The sequence below is a fragment of the Symphalangus syndactylus genome, chromosome 16 (genome assembly GCF_028878055.3).
Source record: "Symphalangus syndactylus isolate Jambi chromosome 16, NHGRI_mSymSyn1-v2.1_pri, whole genome shotgun sequence".
NCBI classification, from domain to species: Eukaryota; Metazoa; Chordata; class Mammalia; order Primates; family Hylobatidae; genus Symphalangus; species Symphalangus syndactylus.
Window position 1 is genome coordinate 68,972,500 of NC_072438.2, and position 24,987 is coordinate 68,997,486.

At 38.1% G+C, this 24,987-nt stretch overlaps 1 protein-coding gene across 3 annotated transcripts in view; it reads right to left on the reverse strand.

Annotated features, from left to right (window-relative positions):
• Window positions 1-24,987, reverse strand: part of SPEF2 (sperm flagellar 2) — a 196,352-nt gene that overhangs the window by 19,630 nt on the left and 151,735 nt on the right. For all 3 annotated transcript variants that reach the window (XM_063619889.1, XM_063619888.1, XM_055245840.2), the window contains 6 exons: window positions 23,335-23,482; window positions 20,773-20,898; window positions 18,388-18,526; window positions 15,425-15,654; window positions 2,368-2,474; window positions 1,472-1,654 (listed from right to left, as the gene is read on the reverse strand). In XM_063619889.1, coding sequence (XP_063475959.1) covers window positions 1,472-1,654; window positions 2,368-2,474; window positions 15,425-15,654; window positions 18,388-18,526; window positions 20,773-20,898; window positions 23,335-23,482 — 933 coding nt within the window. The remainder of the gene's footprint in view (window positions 1-1,471; window positions 1,655-2,367; window positions 2,475-15,424; window positions 15,655-18,387; window positions 18,527-20,772; window positions 20,899-23,334; window positions 23,483-24,987) is intronic.

Here is a 24,987-nt window from a genome sequence, read left to right on the forward strand (position 1 = left end):
CCAACTTTCTCTAAGAAACTCACACCTTTGGTAAAATAGTTTTCTGGTTTTAGCTCAGCACTTTGATGAAAATTGCCAACACCCTTTGTTCTTCTCATGTTTGTGCAAAAGGATGTTCAAATTGATATCCTATGTTAATTGCCACATACAATAAATAGCGAAGGTCAGTAATTTTATGAGTGCGCACTTTAAAAAATCTTAAGACAGCTATGGAAACAGAGTAAGTTTTGCTCTGCTGCTTTTGCTTTCAAACAAAACCACCTTAACAAATTGTAAATCTACTTGGAAAATAAATGTAGCAGAGCTCGAATAACCAAACACCTGTCTTGATCAGCCCTGAAAGAGCCTTGTCATAGTTTGTGTTTTTCCTTCTGGCTCAACTCTATGAGCCTGGAAACCTCAGAGCTCTCTCAAAAAAAAAGAGGTCATGCATTAAGGAAGAAAAGGGAAGCAGGAAGGGATATGTTTGGTGAAATACATGTGAGATGTAGGCACCTGGAGAATATTACTCTGTTTCAAAGTTAGCTCCTTCTGGAAGTTTCTCTCTTTCATGTCTACCAGCAATGTGAAATGGTGAGCAATATAATGACATTAATCAAGTAAGTAATTCAGGCCCCTCTCAGTTATGAAATTTTGTTTTTACTCTTGCCTTACTCAAACTTCTCAAAAATCAGTTGACTTTTCTTGTTCTCACTTCCTAAAGACCCATTCGTTTCCTCAACCCTCTGCCATCTAACTTCTGTACTTATTATTCCACCAGAATTTCTCTAGCACAGGTTACCAGTTACATGCCACCTGCCACGTCCAATGGCCAAATATTACACACCCTACTGGGTTATCCATCACTTTCCTTGAGTGATCTCATACATTCATAAATTCAATAACCACTTACATGATATTGACTCATGATCCCTTCTGTATGGGCCATATTAGATTGGACATTTCGCTCTTCATTTCCCACAGATATTTCAAACTCAACTTCTCAAAAATAATCTCATCATTCATCACCCTTTCACCCCAAAGAAAAAAAAAACCTGCTCCTTTCTCTGTGTGTGTATGTGTTTTTTGTTGTTGTTGTTGTTGTTGTTTTTTTTTAATCACTGTTCTTTCTACTCCGGGAGTATTGGACATTGAACCTATTAAAAGTTTTGCAGATGATTCTAATGTACAGCCAAGGATAAGAACCACTGGTTAGGAACTCAGGAGAAGAACAATGAAGTTTATGTAACTGTTTTCAGAACCCTTTGTTCTCCTGGAAGTTCTGACTTTTTCAGATCTTTTCCCTGGGGATGGAAGCCAGGCTTCTGCCTGGGGCTTTGACACTGCCTGTGCTGCCTCTGGGTGCCTAGACATGGGGATCTGAGAAGCAATGCACTGGCCTGAGACCTGGCAATGTAACATCAGTGAGTAATTCACTTCTTAGGTCACAAGTGTTCTGGTGTTATCAATGCCATCAGGTGCTGGTAACAACCTGCATATACTGCTCGAAAGTGATGGTGCCCAACTGCTCCTTATCCACAGCCTTGAACTTCTGAAGGGTCTCAAGGAGCTCCTCCTCCAACGGAATGGGCCAAGGCATTGAGGTTACTAACAGGAACTTCCGCCAGTCCACGAACTCGGAGTCGACTGTTAATAAAGATGTTAATTCCTGTAACTAGAAGAAAACAGGAAATATCTTTGGAATATCTACATGAATCTATCTTGATGCTCTACTTGCTCATATTTTCATAGTGAGAGTTTCCCATGAAAGAAGTGGGACTTTTCACTGGCACATAGAATCAGTTCTGACTTTTGTTTCCTTTATTCTACCAACCAATCCACACCAGACAGCACCTAGAAAGTGTTTCATTTTATGCTTCCTTGACATTTGTGATTTTTGCTTACCATTATACCATCAATTACACACATCACTCCAGTTAACTTTGTACCTTTCCAACAGAGGAGAGACAAAAATTATAGCTGTGCCTGTGCAAGGGCTTTGTGGCCCATGGGGGAATGCTCTTTAAGCATTTTGTTTTCTGAACATTCTTAAGGAAAAGGTTATGATGAAAAGCAAGAACAACCAGAATTATCTACTAGGACTAGTTAGGATCATTCCATTTGGTAGTTTTAGATAGAAACTCACTGGTTGAACATCACAGTCTCTATAATATTTCACTGACATACCATCACTTATTCTTCAAATATTGAGCATATGCATACTATATGTTTTAATTGGAAGTTCATTCATTTTTCATTCACTCAGATTTCATTGATTGCCTACTAAATGTCAGACACTATGCAAGTACTCGTTATTTTAGAACTATTAAAGCATTGATCAAATAAGAATGCTTAAAGCTTTAAAACTCAAACAACATAGAAGCTTACTTCAGGTTGGGTAAGGTGCATCCAACTACTAGGAAAGTTGTTTGTGCCAAGGTTCAGGGTCACCAAATCGATCAGAATGTCAGTAAATGCTTTATTTCCTATTATGCCTATAATACAATGAAAAATATTTTGTCACTTGGTTTAGGTGATGGTTTTTCTCTTCTTTTGCTAAAATAGAAGTAATGAGTATTTGAAAAATCTCTTTATTCATATTATATAAAATGGTAAGTTTTAAAGAAACAGAAGACATTTTGGAAATATAAAAATAATAATTTCCTGATGCTCTCTCATTATTGTTTCTCAACTAAGTCAAAATGCCTTTTTTGACTTAGTAATAATTAAATCCAGATTGGGTAAAATTATAAAACTGTATACTTTTTAGAGTCTTCTTTGACCTTTCACTCAGAATAGGCTGAATTTTTAAAAAAATATGTATGATTTTAAGGTTTCCTCCATGCAGTAGGGCACAAGAGTAAAATATTTTGGCAAATATTAGATAAAAGTGTTCCAAATGCATGCAGATCACCACTACAATCAAAGTAATACATTTATCCACATCTTGCCCTTTGGATCAGACCATATTTGCTTTTGTAAATTAGAGAAATTTGAATTGTTAAATTACTGGATTGAAAGTGCTAATTTAGTCACCTAATTGGCTCAGTATTCCTAAGTATTTCATGAAAGACCACTAACCTTTTAAATTCTTTGCTCTTATGAACCTACTTAACTCAATTTAAAAGAGATGTCTACCTTGTTTTTCACTTCAAATTGCATTCACATGCATTAAGAAATAAATAAGAAAACAAAATAAATGAATCTGCTTTAAAAAAAAAATGTCTGCCTAACCAACACAAAGAGGTACCTTCTAGAACAAGGAGAGACTCCTAATGTGTATCCAGGGATCTTTCAGGTTCGGAGTACATAGCTATTCTTTGTTTTAGGAATAAAAAGAATGAAACATAGACACACTATCCCAAGGTTTTCTTTTACATCTAAGTTTTTAGCATTTCTAAAAGTCCACATGAACTTTATCATTTCCTCTAACCTCCAGGGAAATGGCAATAATCCTTCTAAAATCTCAGCGCTTCGAAACAAATACACAATTTTGAGATGTGGAAGGTAATTTTCCGGGTAGCAAGAGTGAAACCTTTCTTCTTTGATATAATTGGCCATCCAGCGGGCTGTTCAGAAATACATTCTGTATCCTTTTTCATCAAACCTGAGTATCCAGTTTTATAGACATGAGAACATTTTCCCAGATAGCAGAATTTTCAGTGAACTGAGGTTTATAAGATCCTATGTGGGTTTTTAGCTAAGTCAGACATAAATCAGTCATGTTCTTCAAGCTACAGCCATAAATAAAATCTATTGAAACTGTAAAGAGGCTCAAAGTATTTTAAAAATCTTGTAAGCTGCAATACATTTCCGCAATCTCGAATAGATACGGTGCAAAACAAAGTGTTACAAGACAGTACTTACAGTTTACATAAGAATTGTTTACCTGAGGATTTAGCATGAAATGTGAAAACTGTTTTAATATTTGCCTTTGTTACTTAAATGGCCAAAGCATGTAGTGATATGGTTGCAGTAACATAATTACATAAACTTACAAATTTTGTTCACAGATGAAAAGAGAAGCTCTCTTTCAATTTGGCTCTAAGTTAATTACGTAATGCAACTATCACTTAGAATTATCGAGGAAAAATAATGAATTGTATGCCAGGCCTAAGGGAACTCAGACCGTAGTCATAGCCTGGTCACCCTTAGGGATAACTCTCAAAAAAATGACATCAAAATAACACCATTGTGTAGAAGCATACAGCTCCACCAAAAGAGTGTGAAAGAACACATGAATACATAAGTGAAGTTAGAAAGCTATAGAAGAAACAATCTTGGGGTTTTTACTCTGTATGTTTGGAAGAGGCCAAATGCCTTTTGTTTGATGTGAAGACAAGTTACTGTTTTACTTTTAAATTTCAGGCTTCTGGAAACCATTTATTTTATTTTTTTTTACTATGCAAAAGAGCTACATTGCTAAGCAACAACAATGTCAACATTGGCATATTGCTAATCACTTTCATAATGGCTTCCTGAGTTTGATGAGCAATCTGAATTAGGTCTTGTGTCACCAGTTGAAGACGGTGTTCTTGTATTCCATAAATGGATAGCTTTCCTAGGGTCAAAGTTATTAATGTCTGGAGAATTCAACTGAATAATTAGGACATCCGTCATACTTTCAGCCTTGATTTTTGCATGCATATGTGACTTGGTCGATTTCATCTGAGTAAAGCCACGTTCTGCTTCAGCTGAACTTGCAGGAAGGGTCAACACTAGGTCGACTAGTGTCAGGATATTTGGATACTTGTGTAAGTAAATGGAATTCACAAAATCCCAGGTCAATTTTCGAATGTTCTGAAATCTAGGAGGGAGGAGAAGAAATGTAAAAGATTGAGACTTCCAAGTTTTACCTAAACATTTATAAGTATCAGCCACTTTGCTCAGCTTGCTTTCTTGCTTACGTGGCATAAATCTCTAATTTCAACATGCTCCATTCAGTATCCACTTCACTAAGTTTCACATTGGCAGCTTCTAATACTGGTTCATAATGTGCAGTCAGGATGGATACTTCTTTTTCTCCAAATTCTATAATCAAGATACCAAAAATAGTCATATATGTAAAAGAAACTCACACAGACCATCGGAGAATAATAGGTTCAAAGTCAGCGCGTATAGATTACCTTGATTTATCTTTGTGGGCCACAATTTAAAACTTCCAATCATGGTAGCCCTCACCACATTTTGGCTGGCATCTCTGAAACAGCCTTGAAGCCTCTTGATAAGATGTGTTAAAACAATGTTTCTCACAGCAGAAATGTTTTCTTTCCCTCTGAGGCAGTTACCATGAAAGCATGTGGCTGAATCCACCATGCGTTCTTTTGGCCCTAGTCTGGGGAGAAAAGAAATCACCCAAATAACAACTAACAAATTAAATGAAGAAACATCTGGCAGATAATTTCACAAGTGAAACTGTCTAGTTTGACAGATCTTAGATCATCCCAACCTCTCACCTTGTTTGATACATTTGGAGCATTTCCAGCGTTGACTCTAAAGTGGCAAATATGTCAGCAATTGAGGAATTTCTATTCTTACTGACACAGGACAGAATGCTAAGGACATTAATGACATCCAACAAGAAGTGGGCAAATTTAACAATATCAGCTTGGAGAAGGGACTCCAGAAGTTCTTTGGGTTTCTTTTGACTGGTGTCACTTTTGCCTCTGCCTGCCTGTAACACAGGTTGGGAACAACATGGTGGTTATCTTTCCCAAAATTATTATTCCAAGGAGCTCAAGGAAAGTATTTTCTATGATTCTAAAAAAGTCAAATAATATGGTATTTCAAAATTACTTACCGAGTGCAGTTGCTGAACAATTGCAGGATATCCCTTGAGAAAGTTCCGGAGGGCTGCCTGTAATCCATGAAGCCACTTCCTGTCTCCTATTTGAGAAGGCATCACAGGTCGAAGGTGAAGGCCTTTGAAAGCAGTTATCAGAGCACTCTGATGAAGAGGAGAATTGTGATAAAAGTGATAAATGCCGTGAAGGAGGTCTTTGACATCATTGTACAGAGGAATGTTCTGGAACACCGCTTTGTAATATAGTTCAAGGTGATGTGCAAAGCAATATATAGTTTGTACACATGGTTGTATTTCTCTTAATTGCAGGGCCACCTCATTGTTCTCTCCCTCTATGCCATGGGTACCATCACTTCCAAAACCAACCATCTTCTTTGCCCAGTCTTGGCTCGACAGTCTAAGTTGAAGATTTATCTCTAGAGTTTTCTCAATGGCATTTTTTATTGCCAGAGGATCATTTCTTTCTACTGTCTGTACCCCAACAATTTGACAGTGCACCTTTCCTGCATTCGCAAACTGCACATAGACAAGTTTGGCTTCTTTGATTAAACTGTCTATGATTCTATCACTGATGACAGAGAAAAATTTACTTTTTTCTAGTTTCTCTCTTAGATTTTTTCGTTCTACTTCAGCAATAAAGTATGCAAACATTCTTGCTGATTTTTTAGTTCTGAATACTGGGCCAATATCAACAACTTTCATATCATCTAATTTGCACATCCAAATAAAATCTTTGAGGGGACGTCCGGTCTTGGCAATAGCATGGCATGATCTGAATAAGTTCTCTACTCTCCCGAGGGTTACTTTGCTCATGGTCCTCATCATTAGTTTGGTGGTGGCTCTGTTCACTGGAGAGCTACTTGTTGCTTCCATTAACGAGGCCTTGGCATGAGCCTCGCTGAGATGATGTGCGTTGAGAAATTCAGTCCTAAAGTTGTCAGTACCATAAAAAAAATTCACTTGACTTCCCCCTGATTTCACTCCATGCTTACGACACAAGGCACAGAACATAAGATTTAATAGCTCATCATATATAAGCCACGGGTATTTTTTAAGCCAAATTTTCAAAAATTGATGGTTTCTTTTTGGAAGGTAATGGTCAAGCTTCTGCGGCCTTTTCTGCTTTTCGATGACTCTATTCACACCATCCGAAGGATTCTTGCCTTTAAAATAACTCCACATTGTTATTTTAAGTAATCACAATTTCTACCCTCAGTTTTGCTTAATCTCTGACCCCCACATTTGCTCACTATTTTTGGAAAAATTTTATTGAGTGCTTATTAATTACCAGGCATTCTGTTAAGTGCTTTAGCTAGTTTATATCACAGAATCCTCACAATCCATTACCCCTATTATATGGTTCAGAAAATGCACTGACTATTGTTATCACCGTTTTATGGATAAGAAAGCTGGCGCACAGGGAGGTTTATTGAACTGTCCAGTGTTGCAGTGCTTGTAAGTGGTGGAGCTGAGATTCACCAGTAGCCCGACACTCCACAGCCTTTTTGTACACTTCCCTCTTACACGTGTCTTGTATGAAGAAAGGAGTGCTATGCTCTTCTTCACTTTAGAATCCATTTCTCCATGCATAAGAGTGACATGGCTTTTAGCTAAAATTTTCTTCCCTTGGTGAGAAAAAGGAATAATAGAGCATACATGGTAGTGTGTCTGCAAGATCTGCCTTGGACATCCCTTCCCTCCTGCCTAAGTCCTACCTTCTGTTGCAATGCCACAGCAAACTTGTTAATTTACCAAAAAAATAAAAAAGGGGTGTGAAGCTTTGAAATCCTTGCCAGGTGGTTTTGTACAGGAGCTGTGCCTCATGCCTCATCTTTTTATTTCCCCCAAAGGTCTAATTTTTGAGACATATTTGATTATTTGTCAGACAAGGGGACATACATTTATCTGAACAGAAGGATAAAAAACTAAAAACTACACAAAACAAAGTCCTCAAATACCAGTTTCTCCCTGAAGGCAGAGAGCCTAGACCACATATATGTGTCCCTTCTACACATTCTTTGATGCTACTAATCATTGATTATATTGCCCTGTTTTATCATATAATAAAAAATTGAATATGTGTTTATTAAAATATTTCATGACATATATTCTTTTTTTTTGTCAATACTTTATGGTTCTAGGGTTTGACCCCTCTGACTTGAACTAAATAATGTGCTTCATACTGGCTGGCTGACTGCTAAGCACTTGGTAGGTGTTTAAGAAAATTAATCTCCTTTCCTAACTGGTTTTCATGATTTCATATCTCAACCTCTTTTAACTGAAAACCTTGACATTAGTTGATCTGCCTCTGCCTTTCATACCTTATTGCGGTCTAACTTCTCCTTTGCTTTTTTTGTTTTTTTTTGAGACGGAGTCTCACGCTGTCGCCCAGGGCTGGAGTCCAATGGCACGATTTTGGCTCACTACAACTTCCGCCTCCTGGGTTCAAGCAATTCTCCTGTCTCAGCCTCTCGAGTAGTTGGGAATACAAGCACCTGTCACCACGCCTGGCTAATTTTTGTATTTTTATTAGAGACGGGGTTTCACCATATTGGTCAGGCTGGTCTCAAACTCCTGACCTCAGGTGAACCACCCACCTCGGCCTCCCAAAGTGCTGGGATTACAGGCGTGAGCTACCGTGCCCAGCCTCTCCTTTGCTTTTTAATCAGTCTTTTTGCGGCTCTGGTTAAAATAGACCCCTATTTTTGCAAATTCTAAATGTTACTGTATTTCATTTAAAATTAGTCTCCTTGTAGTTGACTGCTACTGCCTGCATTTTCTTACTCAAGCATTGGGCTACTTGTCAGTCTTCCGTATTAGGCCAGTTGCACTATGCCTGGGGGCTGCTCACACAATGCTGGTGAATAAATGAATAAAGAAATGAAAAAAGAAAGTCTCTTTTTGTTAAAGTCTCTTTTTGTCTCTCCCTCAGAGGCAGAGGGTACACATTCAGAACTCTAGGCTGTAGTGGTTAAGCTAGATCGTTCAGCAACATGGTTTTACAGGAGTTCAAAGGCAGAAGTAGCTACTGCTGCCTGTATGAGTCAGCATGAGGGTTAGCCCAGAGGCTTTTGAAACTGAACTTTCCAGGAAGAAAAGCAGGGGAAGGGTATTCCAGGCAAAGGGGAAAATGGAGCAGCTGTGGAGATTTTGAGATTGCATGACATATTGAGGGAGCATGGTAGCTCATGGCTGTATTCTCAGCACTTTGGGAGGCTGAGGTGGGAGGATCACGAGCCTAGGAGTTCAAGACAGAATAGGCAACACAGAGAAACCTCATTTCTACAAAAGAAAAGAGAAGAGAAGAAAATTAAGAAAACAAATTAGCCGGGCATGCTGGCAGGCACCTGTAGTCTCAGCTACTTGGAAGGCTGAGGTGGGTGGGGCTGTGTTGAGGCTGTAGTGAGCCATGATTGTGCCACTGCACTCTACCCTGAGCTACAGAGTGAGACCCTGTCTTAAAAAAATTATAAAAATTTAAATTTAAATTAAAAAGTAAATTTAAAATTAAAATTAAAATTAAAAAAATTTAATTTCCAATACTGATTTTGCTAGTTTCAAAACAAAATTATAGTTCTATGGACAGATTTTCCAAAAGATATTACCTTGAATTCTGAGTATATACTTTCATTTGTCTAATGTAAGTTGTCTGGCTTCAGGAAAATACCTGTGTGTTTCATTCTGAAGACACATTTGAAACTCTACTCATAAACAGTTTTAACAGGTCTAAAGCCTTCTAGATTCACTACTGCATTTCTGCGATCTGAATCTGATCTAGTGGAAAGAATTCGCCATTGAAAGAAGCAAAGGCAGGTGGGGGCCATAGTCCTCTTTGCTGTAATCCCTATATTTTGCCACTTGCTGTGATAATTCTATCAATAATACCTATTCTTCTATATCATTCCCTTCTCTAAGAAATCTTTCTGTATTTCTTGATTTGGGTAAATGTCAGACTAACTTAGATAATTTTCAGATCAAAATACTTACCTGCAAATACATAATATTGTATTTTTATAATTTTCTCAGAAGCACTAAGCCTGGAAAAATCCATAAAACTTTCTAGTTACTCCTTTCAGGCAACCAATCACTCAGGTGCCCTTATTCCTGCCTCTGGGTTCTTTAAGGCTTTGCAGAGAGACTGACAGTGTCTACCACTCTCTCACACATATAGCCTCTTCCCTGCTCCAGTCCATTCCCCATGACACTTAGCTCTAAATGCCTTTGAAAATCCTCTCCTACATGTCCTTTGCAAGCCACTTGAGACTTCACAACCTGACCACAAGCTCTCTGTGGTCCCATCTCCTGCCTCTTGTTTGTTCACAGTTCCCTCAATATGTCATGCAATCTCAAAATCTCCACAGTTGCTCCATTTCATCCCTTTGCCTGGAATACCCTTCCCCTGCTTTTCTTCCTGGAAAGTTCAGTTTCAAAAGCTCTGGGCTAACCCTCATGCTGACTCACATAGGCAGCAATAGCTACTTCTGCCTTTGAACTCCTGTAAAAATCATGCTGCTGAATGATCTAGCTTAACCACTACAGCCTAGAGTTCTGACTGTGCACCCTCTGTCTCTGAGGCCAGTCATTAAATCCATCCATCTCTGCCGGGCGAGGTGGCTCATGCCTGTAATCCTAGCACTTTGGGAGGCCGAGGTGGTTGGATCACGAGGTCAGGAGATGGAGACCATCCTGGCTAACATGGTGAAACCTTGTCTCTACTAAAAATACAAAAAAATTAGCCGGGTGTGGTGGCGTTTGCCTGTAGTCCCAGCTACTGGGGAGGCTGAGGCAGGAGAATGGCGTGAACCCGGGAGGCGGAGCTTGCAGTGAGCGGAGATCGCACCACTGCACTCCAGCCTGGGCGGTCTCCAAAAGGGGTTCAAAGAAGGGGTCCTTGTCAGCTTCTTAGAGCAATGTTACAGGCCTTGAACAAATAAATGCTGCATCTTTTGAAGAAAAAGAGAGGGTGTAGAATTTGCTAAACTATATTCTCTTCAGGTAGGTTCTCAGCAGAAGCAAAAATAGCAGTGAACCAAATCTCTAAAGGCATTTCATTGAGTACCAATGGGCTTACAAGGAAAAAGAGTTCTTACGGCTTAAGTGCGGACAGAGGAACATTGCTAAAGTATTCTAGTTTCAATAGAATCCAAATTGCTTCCATCAGAAAAAGGCTATCTTCCTTATGTACTTGGCACTTGATGTTTGGAGACAAGATGTACCTACCCAGAACTTACCGGAGTACACAAAATGAATGTTTTTGTTTGGAATGCTTGTACTCCCCAGGAAACCACATTACTTTATGATTTAATTCTACCAGGTGGTGTACATTTTTTTGGAAGCACTCAGGGGTAATATTGCAAATGCATACTAGGGTATTTCCATCTTCAAGAAACCAAGCTAACATTTTGGATAATAGAATACTTTGTATCAATATTGTGTATTATATACTAATATGACATTACTATAATTATATAATCAAGTCACAATGGCTTATATGATTACACTTAAATTGCACATTCTATGTGCTATACTCTTTCTAAGCACTTTACATATACTAATTACTTTAATCTTCATAACAACTGTATTTCAATACATGGAATAAGTATCATTATTATTCTTATTTTACAGATGTGGTAACTGAGGCAGAGAGAAATTTAATAACTTGTCCAAGATCATATGACAGTCTTTTGACAAGAGGTGAACTTGAGAAAGAACTGTTTGACTCTAGCCATCCCATCATAGACTGAGGTGGATAATAAGTGAATTAACATATGAAAATGTTAGCAAATGGTCTGACACATAGTGACCATGCCAAATTGGCTATTGTTATAATTCAGAAAATGTTCACTAGACCTAACTCTGTCGGGAGTATGCTCATAGGAATGATTCCTAGGATAGGTAATGGAAAGAATGGTTTGCTGATTCATTAGCTTTCTTTTACTCATACTGTTCTTATGCTTCTAAAGTATGGATCTTTGTTAAGTGGCAGGAAAAATGCAAGTGTAATCAACTGTTTCATTGCATTTTGCATGATCTAATTTGATTATCATGTATAAGGTCATTATTTTTCTGGTATATTTGTGTCAATCATATCAATAAATAATATTTTATGTCTAATCATTACCTTTACCAAAAGAGAGGTAGAATCATCATAAGTGGCAGAATTTGACCAGAAAAGGAGGGTTGAATATGTTACAATATATGATGGTTTTCAATTTTACATTATCTTTAGTAAGGGCTAATGAAAACTTTTGTTTTCAAAGGGATTAACCAATACTTAGCAGAAAACCCCTTAAGCTTTAGTTCTTTCCATTTACATCTTGATACTATCTAGTCGCAAGTATTTAAAGCATTAAGTCATTGTTTAATCAAAGATTAAATAATAATCCAATAATTGTATTTGTGTGGCATGATTAAAACTTGCAAAGTGTAATTTAGTAATATCAGTGCTTTTTATAAATCTGCTAAAAAATCCTACCATGGGCCTAGTAACATAATGGCTGTTATATGCAAATAAATATGTATGCTTCCCTCCCAAAAAAATCCATCTGTTTTAATATATTTTGGTGAACTTGAAAGTTGCATCTTAGATATTATGGATTGCATGGGCATATATGAAATCATATAGGAAAATGTTTACATTTCTTGGCATAGAAATAATAGCAAGTTTGAGCAGGAAGTTCTGCAGGATCACACATTTGAAACACACCATGTTCAGCCAGCTCCTCCACACTTTCAAACCTGCTATCACTCACTAAGACTGCGTTTTGAAATTATAGAGCTCTAGGGTAAATACAATGGAAGGTATCATAAAGGATTGTTTTCCATTTCTTGGAAGAAATACAACAAAAGCCTTCATTTAAAAGACGGATGGGTGTGTATCATGTTTCTTAAGTGAACAATTGCCAAACCAGGAGAGAAAAACAAAAAAGCCAGAGTATACTTTGTGCCGCCAGAAGAGATGGGGAAAAGGGGTGAGTGGCAGTTAATGGGTTTCCTCGGGCAGGGCCACTGTCAATGTTTGGAGCCTGATTTCAAGAGTATCAGTAGAGAACCTCCAATTCTGTGACTCTGATATGCAGAAAATGGAGTAATACTTTTCCCCGCCCTCTATAAGAATAGCAAGAATAATAACAATGAACATTACTCCTGTCAATCAAATTCCCAACACTTATTATTTTAGATATACCTAAAAAGCAATATATGCAATACATATTTTTTCAAATGGTATAGTTGAGCTAATAGAGAAAAGAGTTTAAACTGTTTGCCCATAGACCATACATAACTCACTTTGAATCATCACAATCCCCAAATCCTACTGTATTGTATAGCCTTGTAAATTCTGTGGTAATTACAACTGTTATTCTTGCATATGGGTTAATTCTCCAGCTTGGGTGGGCGCAGGTGGTTCCTCACACAGAGAAAGCCTCCTCTTCTACTCGCCTGGAGTTCATGCGGTTGGAGAAAGAAAAGCAGAGCAGTTTCCTAACCATTTCCCAAACATCATGCTCCCATCCTCACGCTTCTTGTCTACAGAGTTTCCTGCAGCTGTTCCCCTAACTGTAAACATTCTCTGTAGCCTTGCCACGAAATCTCTTTACCCTCTTCAATTTCTCCCTCCAAAGTTTTGCTCCACAGACTTTTCCTTGACCAATTTCAGGGCACACTGATGCTTTGCATTCTTGAGCACTTGAATAACATTCATAGTGTGTCCCAGAAAGAACTCAAATAGTTGTTCATATTTCCTTCCTCTTTGCTTGCCTTTTCAAATTAATCTCTCAGCTCCTAGGGCAAATGGTTTCCTTTTACTCTGCTTTTTTTAAAAAACAAAACAAAACAAAACAAAACTCCGTTTCTCCCTCCCTCCCTTCCTTTACTTCCTCTCCCTCCCTTCTTATTTCTTCCATAGTCTGAAAACATTTATCTGTTGACATCTTTGTGTCTCAAGGGTTTCTAGAGTTAATCTTCTGAGACACATGTCAAGTTATACCTGCTATTTTTTTAAATTTATTTTTAAACTTTTAGTGGAAATATAAGCTCTGGATTTGAGGTTGGATCCAAGAAAGTATTATGATTAGCATCATGGATACTAGGGTTCCTGCTGAAAGATATAAGTGGATGATAATTTTCAAAATCCACTTCTACCTATTCAAGTGTCCCCAGATGCCTTTAGTTTTTACCTATTAATTGAGTGATTTCCTCCCAGTCACCAGAGTGTAGGATTAAAGCAAACCACATGTCATGTTTAGAATCTACTTACACATATCTTTTTATTTTTTGTGTAAAATAATGGCCTGGATAAAATGAAGAGAAAAAGCAACTCTGCAGAGGGAAGTACATAATGAAAGGGCATTGTGGAGCTCGCACCATGTAGAAGAGGGTGCACTCTGTCTGACTAACGGACTGAAGGAATTTCATGGGCTGAACTTTGTAAAGTTGAGATTTTTTGTACCTGCTGATGGCCATGTTTCCTTTGTGCCCAAATGCTGCCAAACAGCACCTCCATCCCTCCACAGCTGAAGTGTGGGCTTTTATACCTTGGAGCTGTAAAGCCTGCTCTAGCTGATTTGATGAGCTGACACATCAAAGCGCAAGGTTCACCCAGGCACACACACATACACCAATTTCACCTATTGGGCTTGGCAAGGAAGCTTTCGGACTTAGAGTAGTGCTCTTTTTACTAATCATGTATGATGTGAATTTCTAGAAATACTGGACTTTTTTTTTAAGTAACATTGTATTAATACTAAAGTCAGTTAACTATGCTACAGGGAAAAGTAATAATTTCCCAATAAGTAGTATATGTTGAAAGATAAAAGAAATCTGTTTATGAGAGGCAACTTAGCTCAGTGAGAAGGGGCAAGAACTTTGGATCTGCAGAGTTCTGAATGATATATGACCATAGGCAAAAAATCTGCTAAACTCCTCTGTGAGTCAGTATCTAGATCTTTAAAGTGGAGATGATAATCCTATGTGATCTGTCTGAATTACTTGTGCTATCAATTGACAGAACTCATTGAAGAATATCTGGAAGTAGGAAAAGCCTGGAAAAAAAAAAAAAAAGCCTGTGCAGATGCTGTAGGTCCATGCTGATAAAATGTGAAAGAGCTAAAATTGTTGTGTACAGAAAACATTTACACATACATATGAACAAACTGACTATTTGATTCTGCTTATGGTCTACAAGCACTTATTTGATTCTGCTTATGGTCTACAAGCACTGAGGGAAAAGGCCAACATAAAAGGGAAATCTTCTACTGCCTGGTCTCCCCTCACAGAAACACAAACTCATAATCTCAATATAAAATCTAAACTAGAAGTATGCACAAAGTCTTTCTGTAAGCTGCCAGGTGGAGTAATACTCAAATATACAAACTTGTCAGCAAGGGGCAGCGAGGACAGGAGAGAGGAATTACCAGGAATGAGGATCACCACACTGCTCAAGCATTATTCACAGTGAGTCCTGCTTATTTAATTAGGGTCTATGTTGTATGAAACAAATATTTAATAAACTAGAACAAAGCAAGGGCATGTTTTAGTGCCACACAATCCCATAGAGCTGATTTTACTTGTTGGCAAGTGATTGCTGTCCTGGTTAATCTTAACCTTTTTTTGTGCTCTTTTCATGATAATTATTTTTCCTACCTTTAGGTGCCATATCTAAGAACTGATCTCGAAGACTGTCAAGCTGTTCAATGGTCAGGGTGCCATCTTCTTCCTTTTCTACAGGTGGAGGACGTATCGGTGGGGGAGGATCTGGGAAGACTTTTATATTGCCATTAATGAAGAAGTCTTCTTGGCTTAAATAAAGTTCATTCTGAATTTTTGTAGATGTTTCAATGTGATAGCGAGCTACGTCAGTTAATTTTTCTATACTGAAAGTGGTAAAATGGATAGTGTTAACCCCATGAAAGATGCTATTATATTAATAAAGTTTGCTTATAAGACATACACACAAAAGTAAACACATTATATAGCTGTTAGACAGCTAACTCCATCTGCATGCTTATAAATTTCAATTTGTCCCCAAATATATTTTGTAAAAAGGCAGGGTATAAATAAATGCAGATTAAATAGAAAATGCATGCTTATTAAACAGCTAATAGTTACACATTTTACACAAAACTGAACTTAAAGAGAACCTATTAAATATAGTTTTTATTAGTATTAGAATATATTTTACTATGTAAGCAAGATTATATCAAGGGTTATATTTCATTCTAAGTATGAACCAGAATAAGGTTATATGGCATAATACTCTGTAAAACATGACTATTAGAATTACATTTATTTGGAATCAGGATGAATTATACAGTGAATCAAGTTCGATAATGTATTTCTAGAAGGGTGGCTTTTCTCTACTTCTGTCAAGAAGTTTGATGTTATCTAAAACAAAGATGTCAGAATAGCCTCTGTTGCATATAATCCATTGAAATTGCTTTGCTATCTTCATGAACAATAACAATTCCTAGCTAGATCACATGGTAAAGCAGCAACAGTTGGGAACCACTATGATGCAGTAGAAAGAGTACTGGAATCTGAGTTCTCATCCTAGGACACTCTTAAGCCACAGATCCTGGGGCAAGTAACCTAAGCTCTCTGAATTTCCTTGTCTTTGCAATGGAATCAACAACGCAACACTCCCTATCTTATGGTTATTAATGTGAACTCATGTACGGCAAGGATTTAAACTGTACTGGGGGTATAGTTAATGACCTTTTAAAAGCCATTTTAAAGGCTAGAGAAGTTTTATACATGAATAAGTGCATTATCGCTGTATTGAAGAAAGGATCTTGTTTATATATTACAATGAAAGTGAGCATCACAGAAAAGTGCATATTTGATCTGATTTTATATAATTCATAGGCACCAAATATACCATATACCGAACATATAACTGAAAATTTAAAAAGTAGTATTAGTTGCTATCTTTGAAAAGATACTCTAGAATTCAACTCCAGAATGTTGTCTTTGTGAGTGTCCATGTAACACGTGTTAGCCAATTAGTTTATGCTTTAGGGTGGTTGCGTGCTCGGGGACAGAGGAGGTCACTGGATAGCTGCTGAGTTTATGTGAGTGAGGAGGGACTCCAAATGTGGATAGAGACCCAAACATAACCCGGCACGATACTCTGTAAAACATGACCAGTAGAATAATACCTTTATTGGGAATCAGGACACTAAAACAGATGCGCGCCACCTAGTGGAAGGTTACTTAAGAGTAATCTTAACAACGGAAGGAAAAAAGTGCCAGGAAAATAAAAACAGGATTTGAAGGTCAGAGGGATCTGCCAACTAGCTATTTACTTACTTACTTAATTAATTAATTTATTTATTTGTATCACATTTCTAGGTTTTAACTTCTTGTGGCCACAGTTCATGACAGCATCTGTAGATTCACAGGGCAAAGACGTATACAATATAAATCTGAGAAATATGAGTACATCTGCTAAAATATGCATTTACACTGGATGGCCACATGGATGGGAGCCATGAGTCCCAAAAACGAAGAAGATAGACTTTCATTTGAAAATAGCAGGCAGAGAACAGAACTGAATATTATTACTGTGTGATGCTGATGAGTAACTGACTTGGTTATCCAATAGCAAAATGATTTTAAGTATTACTGCAGTAAGCTTACTTACTTGTGCTTGTGTTTGTATTTTTTATTCTGTTTAATGTTTGTTTGTTTTACTATGGAGCAATAGTTCTAAACAACTAGGCTGAAGACTTTACAGAAGAATTTCACTATGAGACAAGGCCCAGAGAAAACAAACCATAACAGCTGCTTTTTACATGACGATTGTTGCTTCTAAGAATACTTGCCTTTTGAATACTGTTTGTGTAGCAACTTCTAAGTTTTCAGTAAATGTTTACTGTAAACTGTAGTGTATCTTGGAATCTAGATCTAATGTAAACTTCTGAAATAGCCTGGCTGGAGTGTTTCCTTGTATAGATGAAGCCAATGAGGCCCAGAGCAATCAAGCATGCCACTAATTTGTGGACAAGATGGGGCTCCTGGTCTGGACAATCATGACTCACTCTGCTGAGCTGCCTCTTTGTACCTTTTAAGGGTGAACTAACAGGATGACAGTCATTGCCCCTCAGTAGCAGTGAAAGTCTGGGAAGTCTTTGGAACTCAACAGAAAAGTAGAACTTGGGGTTGGTCTTACAAGAGAATCAGTCTAGCTGGTAAAACATTCCAGTGAATGACTTTTTAATCTCCCCTTAATTGGCTCTGACTGATAATAAATCTACCATTGGAAAAGTATGAAGCATTATTTTACTTCTGAAAACTATTTTTAAATTACCTATAATCTTACCTTGTAAAATAAGGTTCTCATTGATTAGTATGATAGCTAAACTCGTAAATATTGTGCAAAGTTTAATATAGCAATAGAACCCTTTAATGCGTGATTTACTGTTAGAAAAGAGTTAATATAAACATGATATTAAAGCTCATGTTATCTGTTTATACATGTGATTTCCTAAAAGGTCAAAATTTATATTTGTAACTAATTTAAATTTGTAAATACCTTAAAAATCTTCATCAATTTTCGTACTTAGAATACACAAAGCATATTTTCAGAAAGTCATGTAGTACTTTACCTGGCCATTTCATTCAAATACCTCTCACCAAGCCATTTTTCCATGAGTTTATATACATCAACCATCTTTGTTACTAAATCTTCAAGAAGAGCCAATGCTTTTGTCTTTATCAGTTCAAGTCGAAACTGCGTGGCTATTTCTATTTGCAAAGAGAAATAAGAATGTTTTAACATATTGCAGTGCACGCATTTACTAATGAACAGATTCACTTTGAAACCACTGGTGCTTCAATTTGTGAAGCTTTAGGTGCACGTTTAACATACCAGAATAGATAAGATAATATCCATCTCACTGAAAAGCAAAATGTAATATGTGGTAGAGTCATTTCAGAAATTATCTGAACCAAAACTATAATTGAGCTTTTTATCTATTGCACTTTATAGCAATCTACTCTTTGATAAATGAAATGTGAAAACACACATAGGTAATTTCTGAATTTTGAAAAGGGAGTGGGGGACAAAGTCTCTTGCTTATCTACTTACTTTAGAACCTGCGGTGGCACTGCCATTGTATTTCTCAGCACCACTAAAATCAGGGGAAACTCCATGTGCCCCCGGGCCTATTACTGATCTTGGCACATAATTTGGTTGGTGGATTTTATCTCCAAAATTTTTCCAGTTTCTCTTTTTGGCTTTTTTTCATCATCACCACCTCGTTTGGGTGCTGATTATCTCTCACTTAAACTGTTGCAATAGCCTCAATCCTACTTTTTCTAACTTTCTTCCCCCACCTCAAATCTAAATCCACCTCCACACTATCCAGAGTAATTTATCTTACCTGCAGATGTGATCATAATCACTTTAACTGCTCATAATTTTTCACTAGCTCCCAGTTGCCACCAGGGAAGAATCAAACATTCTTGGCAGTGCCTAGATAACCCTCCATGGTCTGGCCTCCCCATCTCCCAAGTTGCTCCTTCCCAGAATATGCCTCATGCTCCTAAGCTACTCACAAGCTGATATGCCTCTTACCCCTCTCTCTGCCATGGCACGTAATACTTCTCTTCATTCTCACGCCAATTTTTCCCCTGGAAAAACTTCTCCATAGTCTTCCAATTCCGCTCAAGAATTAGTTCCTCTGGTAAGCCAGGAACTCCCCTCATGTCCCCTTTGCTCCATATGCCCGCCACCAATATCACATTTTTTTTGAGACAGGATCTCACTGTGTTGCCCAGGCTGGATTCAAACACAATTGATCCTTCACCTCAATCTATTCGGTAGCTGTGACTACAGGCCCAGCTGTCAACAGGTCAACATGCAACAGTGATTGCATTTCTCTTCCTTGAGACTGAGTTTTATTTTTTGTTTATGTTTGTACATATAAATGTGTGTCTCCAGCAACTATCACAGGACTTGGCACAGAGTGGAAAGTCAATAATCATTTGTTATATGAATAAATGAATTTTGCTACACTAAGGATCATGTACGGAATGAACTGAAAGATGAAGTATACTGAAAACCACTGAAATCAGATGCAGGGCAGGCAATAGGGGAGATGCATCTGTCCTGGATTCGCCTGATGCCACAGTCTCCCTGTGTTCAACTGACTTCAGATTTTATTGTTGGGGTTGTAGAAGTGGGTGGTAGTAAGATGGGGAGGACAGGGGAGAGAAAATGAGAGAAACAAGGGATGGAAAACATCCTTAGTAGTTAACAGTCACTGAGTAGTTAAAGTTGTCTTGGCATACCCCATGCCACATTTTGGTGGTTTTGTCATTTTGTATATTGACCATGTTTATTTCCCTTAGGATATGTTTGCTCAGTTTCCTGATCTTTTCAGATTTCATTTAGAATTGCATTACAAGACAATTAGGAGAGCCATAAGGAGAATATGTTTTGCGGAGTCATTGCTCCTATAGAGAAGAACACCCCTGAACATAATAGATACATGACTGGCTCTCCTATGGCCTTTGTTCCCAAGAACTCATTTTCCGGGCCTGTTAGCCTTTAGTTAAAATGTTATTTTCCTCATGAGGGACCTAAATTATTCTTACTGTAATATAAAACCACTTACTTTAGGTAGTCCCTATCTAAACCTGTAAAATCATACAAACTTTCAACATTTTCTTTTGTTTCTGTTTTATGAGATTTTAATTACTGCTATTGCTTTTTCTAACCCATTCCCAAATTCTTTTTGGTTCTTTTTGAGATCCTGCCATCAGTTAAGACTGATTAGGTGATGCCAAAACATCTGACTCATGCAACACTCAAATCTAGTCCTCATGTGGTCAAATGAAAACAGTCAACTGAATATTGTGCTTTTCAACCTCTTTGCTGTATGTTCTCATAGACATGGTCTGAGGCAATTGACGAGCCAGTTGTGGGCTGTTTGGCTAGTGGTCTCCTTTCTACTGAAAAGCATCATCTTAGTCGTTTCAATCACTACCTTCAAATTGCAAGGCAGCGAGGTGTTCTTTTATTTTGACCCTCAGTTCATTTTTCCTTTCGATTTCAGCCATTTCCTCTGTTATTACTATGACAGGAGTTGCTTCTGCCATAGGTGGTGATTTACCTGAAAGGGCAATGAAACATGCTGAGTAAACTAACAAAATACAAAGGTATGCACATAGTACTTGGACAGAATGAGCACAAAGCAAAATTTGTTAAGCTATAAACCTCTAGTGATTTGGAAACAATGAAACCTTGGTCCTCCCAGAATGTGTGATGAAATACTGAATTTTTCCTTGAAAATCCTCTGTATGGTTCCTGGGCTGGACTCATATAAAAACACCCAATTTGTGTAGTATAATTAAACAATAAGGTATGTAGCAAGTGCAAAGATGGTTACAGTTTCCAAACATAGTGAAATCCAGAGTTTGGGGACAGAAATTAGCAAATCCCAACATAGTGCTGACCCCATTAGACACCTGCAGAATTACCACTCCATAAGGGATAACTTCTATTAGCAAAGTGTTTCCTAGATCTTCACCAAAAAAGAAGATACGAGAATAACCTCAAGAAGATGTGGGTGAAATGCGGGTGATAGTCAAGAATCTATAATCTGTTTAAATATGATTATTATTTTTTGAGACAGTCTTGCTCTGTCACCCAGGCTGGAGCGCAATTGCATGTTCATGGTTCACTGCAGCCTCGACCTCCCAAGCTCAGGCAATCTTTCCACCTCAGCCTCCCTAGCAGCTGGGACTGCAGATGTGTGCCACCATACCCAGCTATTTTATTGTATTTTTTTGTAAAGACAGAGTTTTGTCATTTTGCTCAGGCCGATCTCAAACTCTTGGGCTCAAGCAGTCCACCTGCCTTGGCCTCCCAAAGTGCAGGATTACAGGTGTGAGGCACTGCTCCTGGCTAATTTAATTATATTTTAATTAGAACTTAACTATAAGTACATCAGTGATTATATAAGAGAATTAGAAAATATAAATTTGTCAGTACTTATCAAAGGATTTACCCATGGGCTATGGCAATATGATTCTAGTTGCAGGGCCCATTTACATAGCTCTATTTTCAGTTCAACTAATCTTTCTTGAGGGTCTGACCTCGAAGGGTTCAAATCTTGTAAAGAAGATACTGTAAACAAAGAAATTGTAATATGTTGCAATAATAGATGTGTATGTAAGTTACAGATGAAGGAGAGATTAATCTCTCTGGATTTCTGTTTTATCATCTGTAAAATTAAGGGATCAGACCCCAACAGTTACTCCATTAAAGTCAACAGAAGCACTTCCCTTATTCCTGCCACTTGAGATGGACTAAAGTGGTGTGTTCTTTATCGAGGTAATACTCTTCCCCTTCCTTCAAGTGCCACTGACCCACTCCTTCCTCCATCCTCAGTGCTTTCCTTTAATTCCCATTCCTGGCTGCTTGAATGTTCTCCATCTAAGAAGAGTCTTCTAAGCCATCGGACGGAGAAGGGAGACCTTGTTCTTAAGGTACTTGTACCTCCCCTATCAAAGCACAATGGTCACATGTCTCTCTACTGCAAGACTATAGCTGGATTAGGGCAGGGACTGTGGTTGTGATTTTTGGTTTTGTTTTTAATTTACTATTGTGTTCTTGGCATCCATCTAGGGCATTTCACATAGCAGGTGTATAATAAATATATCACAGACAATCTATGAGTGGAGTGAGTTCTGCTCATTTGCTTCCCAGGATTCCACTTCAGAGAGGGAGGGTAATGTTGATGCCAAAGCTATTCATTCCTTAGGTTAATTAGGGATCTCTTTCAAGATGTATTTTCTCAACTCTTTGTTTTCCCTCATGCTACTGAGCCAGGGATTTAGGCAGGAGGCCTCCAGGAGAAAAGGACTTGCCCCTGAAACATACACATAGCTTTTAAAAACATAGCTTTTAAACTTCTCTTTTTTTTTTTTTTTTTTTTGAGACGGAGTCTCGCTCTGTCGCCCAGGCTGGAGTGCAGTGGCGCAATCTCGGCTCACTGCAAGCTCCGCCTCCCGGGTTCACGCCATTCTCCTGCCTCAGCCTCTCCGAGTAGCTGGGACTACAGGCGCCCGCCACCACGCCCGGCTAATTTTTTGTATTTTTTTAGTAGAGACGGGGTTTCACCGTGGTCTCGATCTCCTGACCTCGTGATCCGCCCGCCTCGGCCTCCCAAAGTGCTGGGATTACAAGCGTGAGCCACCGCGCCCGGCCTAAACTTCTCTTTGTTACTGCAGTGTTAGCCTTTCTGCACAGACTTTTCGGATGACATAGTACCATCCTGGAAGTTCTTTTAACATTTCAAAACTGTCTTTGAGGTTTATTTTACCCTGAGTACATCTGGCTATTTGGTTAAACAAGTTAGGTGAGCTTGGTATGCAATGTGATTTGCCACTAACACCACAAATCATAGAAGCCTGGGTCTCTAGTTTAAACCTAATGAGTAGTATTTTAGTGGCTTAGAAGCTAATAATGTGTCTAGTTAAATGCTTGTTTTCTACCAAGGAGAGGTTTAGGCATCCAGGGTTCTGAGTGCTAAAACCATAAATACCTTTGGGTTTTTTGTCTTCCTGTTTTTTCTTGGGTGGCTCCTTTTTGACTTTTTTATTTGCACCCATCTGAGGAGATTTTTCTTTGGGGTCTGCTGGCTGGTTTTCTTTTTCTTCTTCCATGAGCCTCTGATGAATTTCAGCAGCCACCTGGTTGCATAACAGCAATATTTCAGTTAATGTAGCATTTATAAAATATGGTAACCATTTGGATGTAGTCATTACTAAATTCTGTTGAAACCTTAATCCACTGTAAACAATTGTACCCATGTCCTCAAACTTTACAAAACACACCCCACCATGTTCTACTTAAGTGGAAACCTGGCCCTGTCCCAAGATGCGGCTTCTCTACCAGCATCTGTGTGGAGGCTGCTCACTTTCTCAAGCCCCACCTGCAAATCATCCTTATGTTTCCTCACTGCCACCTCCGGAGCGTCACAACTCCATGGTTATGCAAAATTTCCTTTCTTTTAAATCTCAGACACACATTTATACTTCTCAGTTGCTTTAATCTCTTGACTTCCAATCCAGAGTATTTCCCTGTATCAGTGTTTCTTAACCATTTTTGATAACTGATCCCCTACAGAGGTTTTTTTTTTTTTTTTTTTTTTTTTTTTTTTTTTTTTTTTTTTTTTTTTTTACATTTTTTTCTTTTATTTGCATTCACAAAATTTTAATCCTGCAGAAGCGTATTTGTTTATGTTCTGGGTATGTATATTTGTGGTTTCTACATACATGTATTCATCACCTTCAGCAACAGCCAATTTTTGGAACTACATGCCCTGTGTTAATTGGGTCATGGACAGTTGAATCCTGGGCTTCTATTCTACTTGAGCACTAAATATCACCCCCAAAAGGCTCAGCATTTGTGAGGTTGACCCATTCCACAGGCTAACCCCAAGGTTCTTAGCTTCCTCTGCTGGGCTGACTTTCAGCTTCTCTGCATTCCACCAAGCACCTCCTTTCATTCTCACAAGTGTCCTGGCTTGAGATTAGTTGTTCTGTCACCTCATTCTAAGTGCTGAATGGAGAAGCTCTGTCCTTTCCCACCCACCGGGTCAGGAACTGCTGGTATCCCTCCACCTCTCCTCTGTGGCTGGCTCTGCACTTCAGGCAGCAGAAAAACCTTGTCTCATGACAACACAGATGAACCTGGAGGACATTATGCTAAGCAAAATAAGCCAGGCAAGAAAGGCAAATACTGCATGATCTCACTTATTTGTAGAATCTTAAAAAGTCAAAGCATAGAAGTAGAATGTACAAGGGTGGTTACCAGGGGCTGGGGTGAGTGAGTAGGTGGGACAGGGAAAGGGGAGATGTTGGTCAAAGGGTACTAAGTTTCAGTTAGATAAGAGGAATAAGCTCTGGTGACATCTTGCCCAGCACGGTGACTATAGTTAATAATAATGTATATTTCAAAATTGCTAAAAGAGTAAATTTTCAATGTTCTAACCACAAAAATAATAAGTGAGGTAATAGATATGGTAATTAGCTTGATTCAATCATCCCACAATGTATACAGACATCAAAACTTCACATTGTACTTTATAAATGTATGCAATTATTATTTGTAAATTAAGATTATATATATGTACACTCTTGTCTTGAGGCTTGTGTCACTGGGGTTGTACTTGCAGTTAGAAATACTGGACATT